The 18,340-nt window shown below is 40.8% G+C and overlaps 1 protein-coding gene across 3 annotated transcripts in view; it reads left to right on the forward strand.

The window, feature by feature from the left end:
• Window positions 1-10,991, forward strand: part of LOC310708167 ((E2-independent) E3 ubiquitin-conjugating enzyme FATS) — a 132,498-nt gene extending 121,507 nt beyond the window's left edge. For all 3 annotated transcript variants that reach the window (XM_083506135.1, XM_083506136.1, XM_083506137.1), the window contains 3 exons: window positions 5,686-5,749; window positions 9,263-9,362; window positions 10,867-10,991. In XM_083506135.1, the coding sequence (XP_083362261.1) occupies window positions 5,686-5,749; window positions 9,263-9,362; window positions 10,867-10,905 (203 nt within the window). In that variant the 3' untranslated portion in view covers window positions 10,906-10,991. The remainder of the gene's footprint in view (window positions 1-5,685; window positions 5,750-9,262; window positions 9,363-10,866) is intronic.
• The last annotated feature ends 7,349 nt before the right edge of the window (window positions 10,992-18,340 follow it).

Below are 18,340 nucleotides of genomic sequence, written 5' to 3' on the forward strand. Positions count from 1 at the left end.
GGGGATTGTCACAAATAAATTACTGCTGTGCAGGATATTTGATAAAATCCAGAATCCCAGCAGGGTTAAAAGATTTGAATAAAACATGGATTAACTTCATTCTATTTACATGTTGCCTTTTTATGCCTCCTACCTGAGTCTCTCTTAAGCTGTCAACTTTTGAGCTGTTTTTCTCTAGTCCCCTCAGATTACTTTTTACTTTATGTTCATAGAAACCTTGTAATAATCTTACAAATGTCATTTCCTAAGGGATGACTCTTACACTCTTTGCATTGCCTGCTTCACGTGTCACTGGTTTTTCTCAGAGTGTTAGTGCAGCTCTCAGTTGCCCTATTGATCACTCTTCTGTTTATAATTGTCTGGTTTTTGTCATCTCTGAAATACAGCAGGGACAGAATTCCAGCTGGATCTGCCTTTAGCTGCTTGTTGTTATTGACTAAGGATGCTTCCAGACTGTTTTTGTCTTTTGGTTGGGATGCAAATACATACTGGCATGCTCAAGTCACAGAATTAAAATGGATTTGGTGCTGCTCCCCCCAAACCCCAGGATTTATGTGATAACAAAGGTGATGGGTAAATGCACTGGGAAATATGGGTTAACAAATGCTTGAGCTGGTGTCATCTAACCTCCTCGCAAACGGATCTGAGTGAATGTTCAACAAGCAGCTAATGTCATACAACTTTCCTGCAATCTTTGTGCAAACAAATCAGGATGAGTGCTCAATAAATATGTAACCTGAAAGCAGCCTAAAGTAATGTTCATGCAGTGCATACATGTTTTTCCTTTGAAAGTGCTATTAATATACTTCCTCTTGTGTAATCAGTTATGATTTTAACTTAGTGTTCTATATAATTTTTTTAACCACCTCCTGAAATTTAAGTGAAATACTACAGGAATGGATATTGTGTGTGGGGTTTTTTTTACTTGTTGATAGAAGCCTTAGGACAGTTAATATGTTGTCACACATAGCTGGCTGTGTTTTCCGAAAGGAATTTCATCACTTCCTAAATCCCCTCCTCTCCTTGTGTGATCCCTAACACAAGGATGGCCCTCAAGATGTTGTGGGACTCCAACTCCCGTCAGTCCCAGCCAATGGTCAGGGATTATGGGTACTGAAATCCCACAACATATAGAGTGGAGGGCTCTATTATAGTTCACAGAATAATAATAATAGTCTACGGTCTATAGCAGCATTTGAGAGTTTCTCCCACAGTCTGTTACAGTTGCTTAAGTATAATAGGGAAGTTTTGTAATCAAAAATATCCACATGGTGGTTTTGTTTTTTTAAAAAAAGTATTTGAAAAACATGGGGGGAAATATTTGCTTATTCCGTTCTTTCCCTTATCTTAAAACAGTATCAGTATGGGATGGGGAATGTTGTATGTTGACTTGCATAAATGGTACTACTGTCCTTAAACAAATGCGGCATCATTGGCATCAAAATGCCGACCAATATTCCCCCTTCCCAATTTAACCCAAATCTATCCTTTCTGCAGAAAATCTGATAAGATTTATTTTATTTTATTTTTTAAACCTATTGCAAATAACCTGTTTGCATTATCTGAATGACATGTTTGCAATATTAAGTCCCCATCTGGAAGCACCCTGAAAGCCATCTTTCCCCTTTCCCCCAGGAATGTAATTGAGATACTAGGTGTGGTTCCTTTAAATGCCTGAATTCACTGGTTGCCTGGAGCAACCTCCATAAATATCCATGAAACACATATGGTGACTTTAAAAGCTAGGAACAGAACCTGCCAAGAGAAGATCTGTATTCAGGGCAGCGGGTGCTGAGTTGACATCTGTATCAAACTAAGGAGCTCTGCGGTGTCTTACTATCTTTAATACACACACCACCCGCCCCCCCGCCCCCAGTATGTCTCAAAAGAAAGGAAGCAAGAGGTGGCACTTTTGTAATCTAAACCTAAGTACATCCACTGATTTCAACAGGACTTCTAAATAATTGGGGAGACTTACTTCTAAGTAAGTGCAATTCAGCCTCTATTTGTTTTAATTTGTTTAGCAATTCCTTCTGAGCAAGACTTAAGTCTATTTAGGATCAGAGCCTCTTTTTTGTTTTTGTTTACTAAGAAGCAGATTCCCACTAAGCTGACTGGAACATTTCTAAGTAGGTTTGTTTAGGATTACAGCCTATATTTACTTGGAAATAAGCCCTCACCGTGCTCACTGGGGCTTGCACCCAGCTAACTTTGCATAAATATTACAGCCATGGAGCACAATTCTGTACATAGCTACTCAGAAGTACTACTCAACGCGGTTTACTCCTGAGTAAGTGAGCATGGGTATCAGTTTCATGGTTTCAATTCTATGCACACATACTATAAGGAAAACTATTCTCTTGGTCCTCACTTTTTCCTAAATATGGTATAGATATTTATTCTTCTTCAATACAGTGGTACCTCGGGTTACAGACACTTCAGGTTACAGACTCTGCTAACTCAGAAATAGTACCTCGGGTTAAGAACTTTGCTTGAGGATGACAACAGAAATTGTGCCACTGTGGCATGGCAGCAGCAGGAGGCCCCATTAGCTAAAGTGGTACCTCAGGCTAAGAACGGACCTCCAGAACGAATTAAGTTCTTAACCCGAGGTACCACTGTATTTCTATTTCAGGGTCTGCTCCAATAACTCAGAGTTTCTCCAGTGTGATCCTTTTCTGCTGCCACCCATTCCTTTAGAATGCTTTCAGAACCCCTCCTCAGAAAATAGGGAGCTTCTGTTGTACATCAGTAGAATGCCCCTGTTTCCTGAGGAGTGTTGGAGGGTATAATAGGCTTAGATGTGAGAACAACACCCAACATTGGAGATTTAATGAACTGTTAAATGTTTATTAAAGAGATATTTTGTACATACAATATACTTAATGGCAGTTTCTAAGGACTCTAGAGTCACTGTCAGATTTTGGCTTAGCTCAGCACAGCAGCTAAAAGGACCAGAAAAGGGGGCGGGGGGACAAAGTGGTTGTGTCCAGCTGCAAGTTACAATCTTCTTCTGACACTAAAGCTGACCCCATCGTACTTCTGGGTGCCTGGACAGCATATCTTCCAACATTTCTCCGCCCAGCTGATTGGGCTGCCCCAGCCACTCTGGGCAGCTTCCAACATATATATAAAAACATAATAAAACATTTAAAAACGTCCCTATACAGGGCTGCTATCCAATGTATAGTTACTTATGTCCTTGGCTTGGATGTCACATAACTCCATACCCTCCAACATTTCTCTGATGAAAATAGGGACATCCTAAGGAAAAGCGGGACATTCTGGGATCAAATCAGAAACTGGGATGTCTTCTGTAAATCCAGGACTGTCCCTGGAAAATAGGGACACTTAGAGGGTCTGGGACAGTTTAGCTGATATAAAAACCTGTATGTACAGGCAAGTATTGTTACCACACCAGCAAGGAATAGCTTTAAAATTCAAGTTTCAGCTGTCCCTGGTTTTCTTCTGGCCTTGCCTCACACCTCTATCATCAGCTTTCCCAGCTGATTTTTCTTTTTCTTATGCCACTTACAATTAACTGCCCTTTCTTCCTAGAACCTCCAGCCAATCAGAGTCTGCTGTTCCCCTGGCGAATCAAAATGAATTTATCTAATCTAAGACCCATCTATAAATACTAAAAGCCATTGGCTTTCCCTCTCCCTTTCAGAACCTGTCACTACTAGTAAACAGGCTTGCAAACATAGTGATAGCACAAGGCCTTGAACCTCAACAGTTGCATTCTGATAGCATCAGAGGTCGCTGAAATCTTTTCCAGAGCGCAAAATGAAAACAGACTGTAATAAACATAGCGTTCCTCCACACATACCTAGGAGTCAGCTCCATTAAACTTAATGGAACTTCAGCGTAAATATAAACAGGTGCAGAATGAATGGCTGCAGTTCTAAGCATATTTATTTGGAAACAAGTCTCACTGAAACAACTTTAATTTGCTACAAATTAGTGCATGACCGTGGGACTCATGGGTCTCCTTGCCACAATGGCTTCTTGAAACAGTCCTGGGTTTAATTTTTGGAGATGGTCCTGTGGACCTCCAAATACTCACAAGTAAAATTCTTGCACAGCATCATAGCCAGAGAATGTCTTCAAAGGCACTCTTAGTTTTTCAGCAATATAGAGCATTGTTTAGAATCAATAGCCATGTTGATTCATGGAATTCTGAGGCAGTAGGGGGGATAACCCAGTCCACTGTCTTATAGTTCAGTATGTATGTTAGGTTCTTCTCTGATACAATAGCATCATTTTTTTTTGTGTGACAAAGCCAACCTTTTGGTATGGCTCCCTCCACCCTAATTCAATACATAAGCTCAAGTCCTAACACAGCCATTCCTTCCCCACCCCTTTAAACATATTCATGTTTCTTGTATAAATGTACGATATCATCACTCTCTGATATTATAGTCCAAAATTCCTGATATGGGTGGGGTAGGGATGACAATCTCTCTGGCTTAGCCATCTCTTGGTTGATGCTAATGCAGAATTAGCAGTCAGGAGAGACAAAAGCCAGGGTGTGATTGTTGCACACTCGATGATTTTGCCCCGCTAGCTCTTCAAGCACAGAGGAAGATCAGCAGAGTAGCTGTGTGGGATGAGACGCCTGGAGGGCCAGGGATATGTATCACTCTAGGAGATCCAAAAACATCAAGGATGCAGCAACAGTCATGTTTAAACACTCCTCTTCCCAAGCTTTTAGATGAAGATGATGTGCACAGGCTGCTTCTCTACATGGTCAAAGTGGCTTACAGTGGATAACTATTTACACAAAACAAAACAAAAAACTTAAAAGAAAACATACAACTAAACCCATGCAAAGCAACAGAAGATAACACTATCTGGTGGCTTCAAACTCACCATAGATCAGCTTATAGACCTTAACTAAGCCACAAGCCACCCAGAATGGGAGAAGCTTGCACCCCTTGAGGTTAAAATGGGCTAACCACATCTATCATGTCCCGTGTTCCTTAGAATCATTGGGTTACATAACTGTAGAGTTGGGTCCTGAGGGTCATCTAGTCCAAGACCCTGGACCCTCAACTTGCATGTGATTTGACCTGCCAGCTTCCCTACCAAGTCCTCCACACTCACATTACAACTAAAATAAGGTGAGGGTGTCTATATTTTACAACAAAACAAGAGCACAAGTGAGGGAATGCCAAGAAATGTGCTTGAAGTGATGGAGCAGCTAGGAGCTAGGGCAGAGATGTTTTTTGATCTTTTAAAGAAACAGCAATCCCCTTCCAACCCCCTTTAAATATGAATGAAGAAGGTCTATGAAAAGTCACAGCAGTAAACAGACACGGCTTTCACAGGAGTAGCTGCAGTGGGATTATTGCACTTATCAACATGCAGAGTCAGACAGCTGTCTTAAGCTTGGCAGGCACAGCTTAGCTCTGGTAGTGTGTGAACATAGAAAGCCCTCTTATATGGAGCCAGACTATTGGTCCACTTAGCTCTGACTGGCAGTAGCTCTCGAGATTGTCAGGCAGAGGACATTTACAGTCATACCTGGAGATGCTGGGGAATGAACCAAGGGCTTACTTCCTGCAAGGCACTGATGCTCTACCTCTGAGCTACGGCCCTACCTTGGATTCATATGTTAAACTCATTCCATGTACAAGAAGCAAATCAACCTGTGCAATTTAACCTCTGTTTTCCAATTGTTAGATAACCTGTTCAAGCCAAAAGAACGGTTCATTTCAGAGAAGGAGATGCACATGCGATCAAAAAGGTAGGGAGCATCTTCCATTCTGAAATATTATCTCCCTTCTGCTTGCAGCAATGAGGGATTATGAGTTCTCGAATTGATAGGGTGAGCTAATGAAGTAAGATCACACACCCCACGTTTTGTTTTATTCTGAGTAGCATAACAGTAGCGCAATAAATTGTTGAGTTTGCAGCTGATGGAGATCAAAAGGCTCTGGAATGAGACTCTTGCAGTTTCTGGGATATTGCCCTGACAACAGGCAAGTTGTCTAGTTTGCCTTTTGGTGAGCAGGCCCTTCAAATTGATCTAGTGCTTTCTGCAGAAATAGTTGGAAAGTTGCTGCAGCTGTTTCGGATTCTAACCCCATGTTATTGACAAATGCATTTTCGAGTGAATTCCATGCACTGCATTAATGTGGAAATATCTTTCATGGAAGGTTTTTTTTAAAAAAATAATTAAAAGATGTATCATGTGTGTACTGAAAACTATACAGGAGAATATACTGGTACTGCAATGGGTTCTCCCAGGAGGGATGCCAACAGCACTTTCTGGGCATGGTCCAATGTCTGTGGATTGGGTCCCTAACAACACCACTACCCTGCTTAACCTTGCCCCGGCCACTCTGGGCAGCTCCCAACAAAATATATATATAAAAAATAAAGCATCAAACATTGAGAACTTCCCTGTACAGGTAGTGATGACAACCAACTTGGCTTTAAAAGAGAATAAAACAAATTCATAGAAGACTTGTCGCTTGAAACCATAGGCAGGGGAGAGTGCTATTGCACACAGAACCTACTTGCAGGCTTCTCACAGGCATCTGATTGGCCATTGTGAGAACAGGAAGCTATTTGCCATTGGCTTGGGCTTTTCTTGTGCAATGTCATTCACAGATCATCTAAAGAAATCCAGAAAAGCAGCCTCCTTGTTTTAACTGCAGTGTTTCATAGTGCTGACATTTACAGTACAGCAAAATATCCAAACAAACATACAAAAAGTTTGCCAACCTTGATAATTAAAAACAAGCAAAAAATAACTCTTGTGTATGTGCAATTTCGCAACATTGATGTGTGAACTACCAAGGCACAACCTAGCCTGCATCACAGAGCTGATGTGAAGATAAAAGGAGGAAGGGGAAGACAAATTGTACACAACCTTGAGCTCCTGGGGGGAAGTCTAGGTGCAAATATACAACAAATATGTGCATCTTCACAATTCTATTCAAAACATATATACACAAAATCATTTTACCAGCCTTGATTTTTTTTAAAAAAAAAAAAATCCTTGCGTCCCAGGTGGGAAGGGTCAACATTCCATCCTCTGATTGCTTAGCAACAGTATTTTAAGTGCCTTAGCAATTGTGCTGCCTGCTGAGTGCAGAAGCTTTAATGCTGCCTTCATGTTTTGTGCTCTAACTTACTTCAGAAATCTCTGGTTGACTAACTTTTTTATTTAAAGAAAGCTAAAAGTCTTTGGTCCCTGGTGGCTTCTAAACCCCTAAAATCTGTTCCTTAGTGCCCATTTGTCACTGGCCCTGGGTTCTTGGAGTGCTGCACTTTACTTTTTCCTGTATGAGTGAATGGCAGATTTTCATACAGTTGGAAAAGCAAAGATGCACATTCAGAGGCACCAATCTAAACTTTCTCCAAGTGTCGTGCATGTTGGTTGCAGTCAGTTTCCTTTTTATTTTTCAAAACTTAGTGGGGACCATTAAGAATCCAGCTTGCTTCTGTCGACATAACTGCGGCTATGTTTCTTGGTCACGCTAGAGTTTTATGGATCCTAGGAAACTGCACATTTGCTTTTGTATCTATATATAATTAGAGAGTTTGTGTCTAAAAAATCCAATAGCACGTTCCAGCACTTTACAATATTTCTTTTTATCTTTACAACAACCCGGTGAGATATGTTATGCTGCCAAATTGTGACTTTCTTAAGGAGGCTCGGGGCAAATTAGACATGAAGCTAAATGCTTAATTAAAAATCACATCTGCACAAAGGGAAATCACACAACCCTACACACACACACACACACACACACACACACACACAAACATACACACAGAGGACTATGAGCCTTGGAAAAATCTACAATGGAAGGGTTTTTTCCCCTGTATACTTATTGCCATGGGGTGTATATATCAGAATTTCAGATGGGGACACAAGGGTTGCACCTCCTTTCCCTATGCACTGCAGTCCTAAAAGCATGCCTGCTTTTAATTGTAGAAAAAATTCATTGACATGGTTTCTAACAACACATTTAGCACTACATCTCGTTTGGCTCTCAGAAAGTTTCATGAGTGAGCAGGGATTTCAGCTCAGCCTGGGTTCCCCACACCCAAACACTATTGCAATCCAAAGTTATCCTTCCAAAATGCAGTGGAAGAAATACTGGAAGGCCTTAGGCAAATGAAGGATACTTAGGAGAAATGAGTCTCCGCAGCTGCAGAGCATTGCCAGGGGGCTTATACTGTTGCTTCCATAGCTATATATGTGCCCTTTCAAGGGCTTCACAGATTGCTCCCAATGACATTTATCTTGATTTGCACAGATGGATTAGGGTAATCTAACACCTTTAGCCATTCTAAATTCCCCGGCCAACCACATTGCAGGGCAAGATAGCCTGCCAAATCAAAAGTTCAATTGCCCAATCATGGGCACCGAATGAGCAGAGCCTGGTCCACCCACTGAGGATAAAAGCTGTCTGCGCCTAGAGTTTGCAGTCCATCAGCCGAAGAGGAATCCCTCCCTCCCTCCCTCCAGGCTACTTTGTGTTAATTTTGTCTTAACCATATTTTCCTTCCTGTGCACTCTGTGACGGACTTTGCTATGGTTTCCAAATGGTTGCCATATTCGGAGCTGGGAAGGAATTTGCCTGCAAACAGATTGGGCCCATTGGGAGTTTTTATGTTTCTCATAGCAAAATGTCACAACTTTGGGTGGGTAAAACATTGGATGGAATCATAATCATCAAGGTTTGGATGAAGTGGTGCATCACACCGACCTAAGAAGGGTCTATGTGGAAGTTTCTGTCCAGAAACCATGTGTAGGGCAGGCTGGTCACAGTAGATTAGCATCTTTTGGGAGGCCACAATCCTTGGCACAACACTGTTAAAAATTTCAGCCCTTCAACAGGAGGCTGAAATGGATATACATCCAATGCCTGAGCCAAAGTCTACCTACATCTGTAATCAATAAAGTTGTGGCCAATGATGATCTCAGATCATGATCCTGTCCAAATTGTTCCTTTACTCCATACCTATTGCCTTCACACTGGGGCGCTGTGACTAGGCCCACAATAATGATGTACTTAAAAGCCTGCACACTTTAGAGCTCGGATGGGGAATCTGTGGATCTCCAGATGTTGTTGAACTATCCTTGGCTATTGATCATGTTAATGGAAGATGGAGCGAAACATCAGCTGAAGGGGCACATGTTACCCTGCCCCTGCCTTCTTCCCATACACCTTTCTTTCCTTTCTTTCAAAGGCTCAGAAAACAAGTTTTTGACACTTAGCATATTTTTAATATGTTCCAGGATTTATAATAATCTGCCTGAAGTGAAGAAGAAACAAGAAGAGAAACAGAAACGGGTAATCATACAGAGCAACAGACTGCGTGTTGAAGTGTTCAAAAAGGTAATGATTCTCCAGTGAAGTGAACACAATACTCATTGATGCAGAGTTTCTTTCTCCATTCTGTCATCCCAAAATCGCATACCTGTTGTACACCTTCAGTACCACCCTGTAGAGCAAGGGTGGCTAGTCTGTGACCCTCCATTTGTTGTTGGACTTCAACTTCAAACAGCCCCCAGAAGCACAGCCAATAGTCATAGATGGTAGGAGTCTAGTAACATCAGAAGGGTCACAGGTTAGCCACCTCTGCAGTAGGAAACCCAGTATTCCCTATTCCCATATTTTAAAATCCTGTTGCAAGTTTTCAAAGCGTTGTGATAGCAGTAGTGCTGCTTTGCCTGGCGATGTATCTATGTGTGTGTGTGTGTGTGTGTGTGTGTGTGTGTGTGTGTGTGTAATGCATTTGTGCGGATAGATGTACTGTACTGGACTGAATATAAGCCTCACTTTTCCACCAAATTCCAACTGTGAAAAGTTAAAGTGCAGCTTAAATTCACAACCTTACAAAAACTGGCTTTTACGACAACGCTGCTGAAACAGACATATGGTAAAACAGAACGGGTATGAGTGCCTGAGGAATTTTAAGGGAACGGCTAATATTCGGGAATTGTCTTTTTTTCTCCCCCCTCCCCCGAATTTTAAAGGTGCAGCTTATATTTGGGTTCGGCTTATATTGGGGTCAATACGGTATCTATTGGTGCACCCCAGATTTTTTTTCCATGTGTTGGAAAACAGTACTGTTTTGCTCACCCCAGTTTATGAGAAACTTCAGGGATGCCAACACATACATCAAAATTCGGTTTCCTTGGAATGAAGGTCACCAGAGAAAGTGGTGTCTTTGGGATATATGGCTTTATTTACACATATATGCAGAATAAAAAAAATTCCTTCCTGTAGCACCTTAAAGACCAACTAAGTTAGTTCTTGGTATAAGCTTTCGTGTGCATGCACACTTCTTCAGATACACTGAAACAGAAGAGTCGTCAACAGGCTCATCTCAGCTATCTGCCAATCTCCAATTCCCACCACCCTTCTGAGTAGTACCCCTCCCCACCTTCTCACTATATAGAAGGATCTGGCAACTTCTGTTTCAGTGTATCTGAAGAAGTGTGCATGCACACGAAAGCTTATACCAAGAACTAACTTAGTTGGTCTTTAAGGTGCTACAGGAAGGATTTTTTTTTATTTTGACTATGGCAGACCAACACGGCTACCTATCTGTAACTGAAACATATATGCAGGTTAAGCATAGTATGAAAGGCCTCACAGCGTTAATACTGAAACAGATATTGCTCCCACCTGATGTTTCTAGAGTGGGGTTCAAAGGCCAAGGCTTTGGACGCAGCACAGAAAGCAAGTCGTGCCTCTGTGTCTTCCCAGATGAGACTGGCTCAGTTCTGTTGTTCTCTTAACAGTCACTGATGACATCACTTCCAAGTTGAGGAGTAGGAGATGGAAGGCATGGCGTTGTAACTTAAAGGCTGCTTTTATTTTTGTTTTATTGTAGCAATTGCTGGATCAGCTTCTTCAAAGAAATACCGAGTGACTAAAGATTCCTGGACACGTCATTCCTTCTTGGACCTTGAATGCCTTCGATGATTATAAAGCCATAAAAACTTGATGCGATCTTCACGACTTGGAGACTTTATTCATTTTAAATCTACAAACAAAGACTACAAACAAACAATTCTTGATTAGAATTTTTTTTTAAAAAAAGGAATATTCAAAGTAATTCTGGCGGGGGGGGGGGGCTGGATTATATTCTGGTGGTCATGACGCATGGAAATACAGCTTTAACAATGGTTGTATGCACTTGTTGTTGCGGCAATGCAGCATTTAATTTGTACTTTTAAATTATAAAGCCAGCTTTTTATTTATAGATGAGAATCATATATAGCCACTGCAAATACATGATTCCCATGTACTCCACTTAGTGATTGTTTTCAAGTCTAAAACTAGCTCTTTTGAATGTAAGGGAAAGTGAATATTTTTTGCTGTGCTATTTAGCTAAAATAGCATTGCTGCCTAACCACCTGAACTACAGCGTTAAATGAATGCTTAACATAGTATCAAGACTGATATTTTAATCAACCACATTCTTGTTTATATAGTGAAGCCAAATAAGGGGGTTACCTGTTAAAAACCAGTCTTTGGGACCTAACTATTAATTCTTCTTTTGAAACATGCTCTTTGCTAAACCATATAATTTTGCCTGGCTTCCCTTGGTTTCATGTATTTTTAAAATGGCACAAACCCGGTCAGTGGTTCTGACCAAGAAAAATGCTTCTGGAAAGAGTCCACATTTTTAAATATCTGTATTGTTTCCTCCAAAAATATATAAAATTGTCATTTGTGCATTCAGAAATAAAGCAAATTAAGCTTTGTACAAAGAAGGAATAAAGCGTAAGTAAGAAAAATTGTCCAGATTCAGTCAGTTTTATTGGGTAGTGTTAATTTTCAAAGCTATGATTACAAAGCATCATGCAATTCATACCCTTATGGCTGTGGGAGAATACTGCCATGGATTGTGTTTCCATGCTTGCTTCGGTGTACCAATTCCAATTTCACTTTAATAATGTGATGGGTACTATCTGGAAAATGCTACACGCTGCTTCTTTCACAGCAGATGAAACTGGCTGTGAATAATCCACACCTGGCCCTTCCTTGATCTGTACATTCATGAGAGTTCAGTAACAGCTAACTAGGTGGGCATTTGAGGAAACAGGGAATTTGGTGGTGGTGGTGGTCCCCCATCCGGTTAAATATCACATTTGTTCATTTGTTGTTTATGGGCTCCAATCTTTAGCTCAGGCATAGGCAAACTCCGGTCCCCAGATGTTTGGGACTACAATTCCCATCATCCCTGACCACTGTTCCTGTTAGCTAAGGATGATGGGAATTGTAATCCCAAACTTCTGGAGGGCCGGAGTTTGCCTATGCCTGCTTTAGGTTGTATCTGTGTGTTTTTAAATATTCTGATCCCTTTCTCCATGTTCTCTCCTCTGAACGATTCCCATGCCTTTTCCCCCCAACTGGAACTCACAGGAACTCAGTTCCGGCACCTCTCAGGTGGGCTCCATTGCCATTATAAGAGAACAAGGGAGGCGTTCGTGGTGAGTTCCGGCACCTCTTTTTCTAGAAAATAGCGTTGATGAGGTTCTCAGCTCACCTGTATAAAATGAACTGTTGTGGTTCCCCATTTACTATAATGGGGAAATCTAAAAATAGCTATAACATGCTTTTTGCCAAAGTGGATGAAATTTGCAGGCACAGAACCCCTCCAGAGTAGATTAAGTCTTCCAAATAGGACCAGGAACCTTTTGTGAATGAAAGTAAAAAGGATTAACTTTTATTATGATGTTGGAGAGTGGTAGATTGTCTTTGTTTCTCTTCATACCCTAAAATAATTAAGAGGTAGCTGAGTGGGGTATACTCTTGCCTATACATTTTTTTAAAACTTTGTAGCATCACCTGCCTTTTCTTAGAAGCTTCAAACTTCTAAGTTTGAGGCTGTCTACATAGTTCTGAAGGGCTCTGGGTTTTGGGTTTTGTTAAAGCAGAGCAACGTAAATTTTTTATATATAAAACTGAAATGAATATTTTAACTTAAAAAATAATAACCCTCCACTGCTGTGCTTTTAACAACAACAATCTGTTCTGCAGACCATATTTTGGAAAGCTTCACTTCTTGCAGAGTCCATGGACAGCTCCTCAGCATTTGAAAAATGCAGGGTAGGTGAGTTACTGACACGCACTGAAGTATGATAGGTCACAATGGAAGGAGGCAGCCTTGACTTACATGCCTTAAGGGTTTTATACCATAGAGTAATGGTTTCTAATTAATTTCTGCCTCAGGGTTTCAAAAAGCCCCTGCAGACCCTGGAACACCAGGTGTTTCTGGTGTTCTCCCCTTTCATTCGGTGAACCACTTTCAATCTTTCCTGTGTAGAGTGCATCACTGTAAATTTAAGGCTGAACAAGCAGGAATTAAAGGCCTTATGGTATAGATTCCATGCTGTACCAATGTGCATAGTTTTGAAGGGAAGCACACACCATCCATGCAATCCCATCTTTTTTCAAAAAGGAGTAGACAGACAAACACAAAATATACAGTGTTAAAATCATACACAGAATATTTGCATGAAGCAATGTAGGAGTGTTGGAAGTTTGACTTCCATTCTGTTGCCATGTCTCATTGTGTATTCATACTAAAGAACAGATCATGAAAACTTCCTGGTTCAGAAGGTGACAGTTTCTTACAAGATGAATTTGGTGAAAGTGTATTTGGCACAGTTGCAATGTGCAGTGAAGGGTCTACAAAAATCCCAAGACTGTGCCTTCGGGGAAGCTGAACTCTGTCAGTGGCAGATCCCCAAAAAAGTTATAAAATGTATGCTTGACCACATTTTGATCTGAATTCAGTATCTTGGCTTTAACTGCTGCCATATATTACACAGTAATTAGGAGTACATAGTTTGACAAGGAAGTAATATGTGCATGCAATTAGCAGTGCCCCTTATAAAAACTAACTATGAAATAAACCCAGCATTCCTATGCAATTCGATTTTCTTCCTGAAAATCACACAATATCTTTGTAAACCAGTACACCGGGGACCAGTTGGAGGAGGACCAAGGTAATGTCAATAAGCTTTTCTTGTAGCTGCAGAAGCTACCATCTTGGCTGGCTTTTATTTCATGGACAGTACTCATATTCTCCTCCTTCTCTATGGAAGATTTTTTTTAAACTACCCTTGCCAACCATTGACCTCAACCTATTCTGGAGGATGAAGCCTTATTCATTGTACTGACATTTGAAATGGGATAGCATTTTGAGAACTGCTTTGAATTCATTCATAAATGCTTTTTGACATTTAAAGTTTATTAATCTTCTTTGCTTCATTTAGGTCCCTTTATGTTTACCCCCAAAAGTAATTTCCCAAGTGTAAGGACAAAATACATGACAATTTCACATGAAAAGCCTATCTCATAATAAGTTTGGAATATTGTTATCTTATCTATGGCAAGGTTAGTGGAAACAATAGATAGGGTATGAATACCTGTTTGTTGTGTGGGAGGAGAACATTCTGTAGAATACCTAATATGTCCTTTGGGGGGGGGGGGAGAGTGTCTCTTATTATGAGTCTGACACTTATTCCATTGCTTACTGTAATGTGGATGGGGAAAGCTGGTTCTTCATAAAAGCTTTGAACACCTGTGCATTTTTTAGATTCTTTGTGGCTAATCATTGTTTCAGCAAAACTTTGAAACAGAGACTAAGGGACATTCAATTGCATGTTGTTTTTGTTGGAGCTTCAGAGTAAGGGAAAGCTATTCACAAAAATATTATTGTAAAATGTTAAATTCCATTAATCTTGCTACTGAGTTCGCATATTAATATTATTCTGAGGTCCACAAAGACAGACAATAAAGAAAGAAAACCATTCCCACTTAAGAGTGTGGTTTGGCTAAGGTCAATAGACCTGATGTAGCTGAAGCAATTGGCAAAGGGTTTATATATATAAAATAGGGAGAGCTCTGGTAGATCACACTAAAAGTCGCATCTGTGTTCTGTTCCCAAAGTTGTCAACCTGATTCCCAAGGAAAGCCCACAAGGACCTAAGTGAAATGGCATTTTGCTGCTCACCTTCCTCAACAACTGGTATTCAGAAGCATGTTGTTTCTCCTGGAGCTTAGATAAAACCATCATTCCTACTAGTCATTGATAACCTTATCTTCCACAAATCTGTCTAATCCATTTTCAAAGCTGTTTAATTTGGTGGCCATCACGAGTAGCAGCTTGGGCTTGGTGGGAGAGAAGGTAGGATGGCAAATGGTAGGCGGAGCCAGGGATCCTGACAGATGGAGCCAACGGTAGGCGGAGCCACTTCCCCCCATTTTTTCCTAGTGTCTTTTAACACAGCCTGACATGCAGGAATTAAATATATGAAGCAATTCATGGCATGGCTCTGTGGGGGAAACTTGTAGACTGAGCTTCTGCACGTGTGCTTAGCAGCAAATCCTACTGTGACCAAGAGGATTTATTTCTTATTAGAAAATAGGATTGCAACCTACATTGCCTGTTTGCATATCAGGCTGCTAAACTCACAGGAGTAGACTGCTGCCATCCTGCAGTCTTCAAAGATGCATCAGGCCATACATTTGCAGGGACAAGCAGGGGTACCACCTTTTCTCCTCACAGGGCTTGATGACTCCAAGCGCCACTACTTGCGACATTGTTTTTATCTCAGTACTGTATGCATGCATTTTATATCCCAGCAAGAGCTATATCCTAAGGGGCCCTGAGATTCCATCCAAGGGTTCTATTTTGTTTCCTATCTGCAAAGTTGTAGAGAAATCTTGGAGATTCTGCAGCTAGTTCCATAAGATTATTTTCCTTAAATGATTAAAGGATGCCTATGTTGACATGGTTTTTATTGTTTTATCACTTATTGTGTGCTGCCCTTTAGACGGAAGGGAAGGATGTGAATTTAGTAAAAAATAAAATGTATCTCCTTCCCATAAGTTTTAAAGATTAGTTTCTGGGGGTGGGGGTGGGGGGCGGGAAACAAACTGCCTTGTAGCATGTAGTGCATCTGTTTAGAGATTACGATGTTCCTTGTAAAATCAATACCATTTAGCAAGCCACTTGGTTTTGGAATTTCTTTCTTTCTTTCTTTCTTTCTTTCTTTCTTTCTTTCTTTCTTTCTTTCTTTCTTTCTTTCTTTCTAAGCATGGATAACAAATCGAAGCATTTCCCTTTCCCTAACTGGGTTTGGCGTTTTACCAAAGCTGTAGGAGGCAGAATTGCTCAATATCCATTTTCAATGACCTACAGAGTCAGATAACGAGGAGTATCATCTGCCTACCAGATGCAAAATGACATGAAGAAAAAAATGTGCAGATGTGTTATTTGTACAAACGACAACATAAACAGTTCTAAATAGAACTGGTCTAAGGTTAAGAAGTAGGGAAGTGGAATAAATGACTAAGGAAAATGGTTCCATTTCCCTAATAACAACCAAAAATAAACAAATGCTAATTTGCTAATGACACTGTTCTACATCTGTCTGAATCTGGGCTTGTTTTTACATAGAACTGGAATATGTCTGACATTTCCTACCAACATCTTGAAGGCCACAGGTTCCTCACCCCTATTCTAGACACTCCAATACAGAATGGCAAACTATCTAATGAACTCTTGCCATGTATAATTGCTAGCATCATATGTGGTTATTTTGGTAAAATACACAGTGCATTTTAAGAAATACATTATAAAATGAGAAGATGTAGTTTTCTCTATATATCTCCTAGTTGATCTTTCTGTCCCTGCCTCTTTAGTTAAATGAAATGGGTGTGTTGAATCCTGTAGTCTGTTTTCTGGAAGTAGATGAAGTGCCTCACTCCCTTTCCCTCCAATGGGTGCATTATCTCAGGATACCCCAGTAAAGGGGTTTGGCTGGAAGTTCTTTCCTAAAGCCTAGAGGAGAGCAGATGGGCCATAGAATTTCCAAATAGTGGCCTGGGGGGGCCAGCTTAGCTGACCCACATCTTGAGGTGTCAGGGACTGGACTGAATAGGAGGAATGGGAAACGAGCCCTCCATCTGATTGGCTCCTTTCAGAAGAGGAGGGGGAGTGGGAAGTTTCTCCAGCAGTTTCAGGAGGAGAGGGAGACAGGGCTGATGTATAGCTGAATGAGGAAATCCCTAGCTATGAGATAGTAGAGGATGAGGAAGGGGAAGTTAGAGAGCAGACAGCAGAGACCTCCCTGGAGTGTATGGGAGACCCTCCTAGTCCAAAGGCTCACAGGTCCCTCTGCATTCAAGAAAAGAGAATGCAGAGGGATGTGACTCCTGTGACTTCCTGTAGCCTTCCAGGATGTTGTGGGAGATGGAAGAGGAGGGACTCAGAGCAGCCAATGTCTCCTATGTGTGAAGACATGGATCTTTTGTCTTGCAACCAGATGGCTGAATAAAAGCCATAAAATACGAACTGTTTATTCTTCTTGTATTTGAGGCTACTGGGGGAGGAGAGGATACTCCATGCCTGACATGAGGCGGCCCTTAACCCAGGCATGACCCTGGAAATCTCCAACCAACGCAGGAGTATTAATCAGGAAGCACACCTAATGCCTAATCCAAAGCCTACCTGCATCTGTAATCATTTTCATCGTTGGAAACCATTTTCAATCCCAGAATGTTGTTGTTGTGTTGGTTTGTTCACCAGTTATCACCTCATCCCTTCCCTCTGTGCCTGGGAATTTCTACTGTTAATTTCTAGAGAAACAGGAAAATGTCTTAAATACTATACCTATGTATAATATTTAATTGACGTCTAATTTTATTCTGAATCCCAAAGGAATTAGTAATGAATGCCTATTTAACTGCAAGAATTGCTACACATGTAGGTAAATTGCATTGTTACCCACAGTGTGTGTTTTAAAATGTTTGTGTTTACAACTTCATAAAAAAAAATGTTGATGGCTTAAATTTAATTATATAATAGCATAAATCAAAATACATGCAAATTTAATTAGGGGTGATGAATTCTATTAAGCACAGCCTTCCAAAGCTATAAACAAAGCTCATATTCTCTGCATATTTCTGCTGCAGATTGTGCATATCTTTGCATATTTCTGCTGCAGATTGTGTCCCAAGGCACAAGGTACTTGGTGGTGGGAGGAGATATTCTGAAAGTCATGTTGGTACAGACTATGGCTATCATGATATAGTTTACCATTGACAGAATACAGTATATACCATGGGCATGAACAGGAGCAAATGGGAGTTCCCTCGGCTCACATGGAACAAATAAGAGCTTCTTTTAAATAAGGCCGCTTGCAGTATATCCCTGCCTTAATCTACATTCCTCCAACAACGGTGAGGAAGGTTTAAGGCAGGTTTAGCACAGGGATGCTGAAGCTGTTACATTCTCATCTCCTGCCAACCCCAGCCAGAATGGCTAATGGTCCAGAATGATGGGA

Source organism: Podarcis liolepis (assembly GCF_965112155.1).
Source record: "Podarcis liolepis genome assembly, chromosome: 5".
Classification (NCBI taxonomy): Eukaryota; Metazoa; Chordata; class Lepidosauria; order Squamata; family Lacertidae; genus Podarcis; species Podarcis liolepis.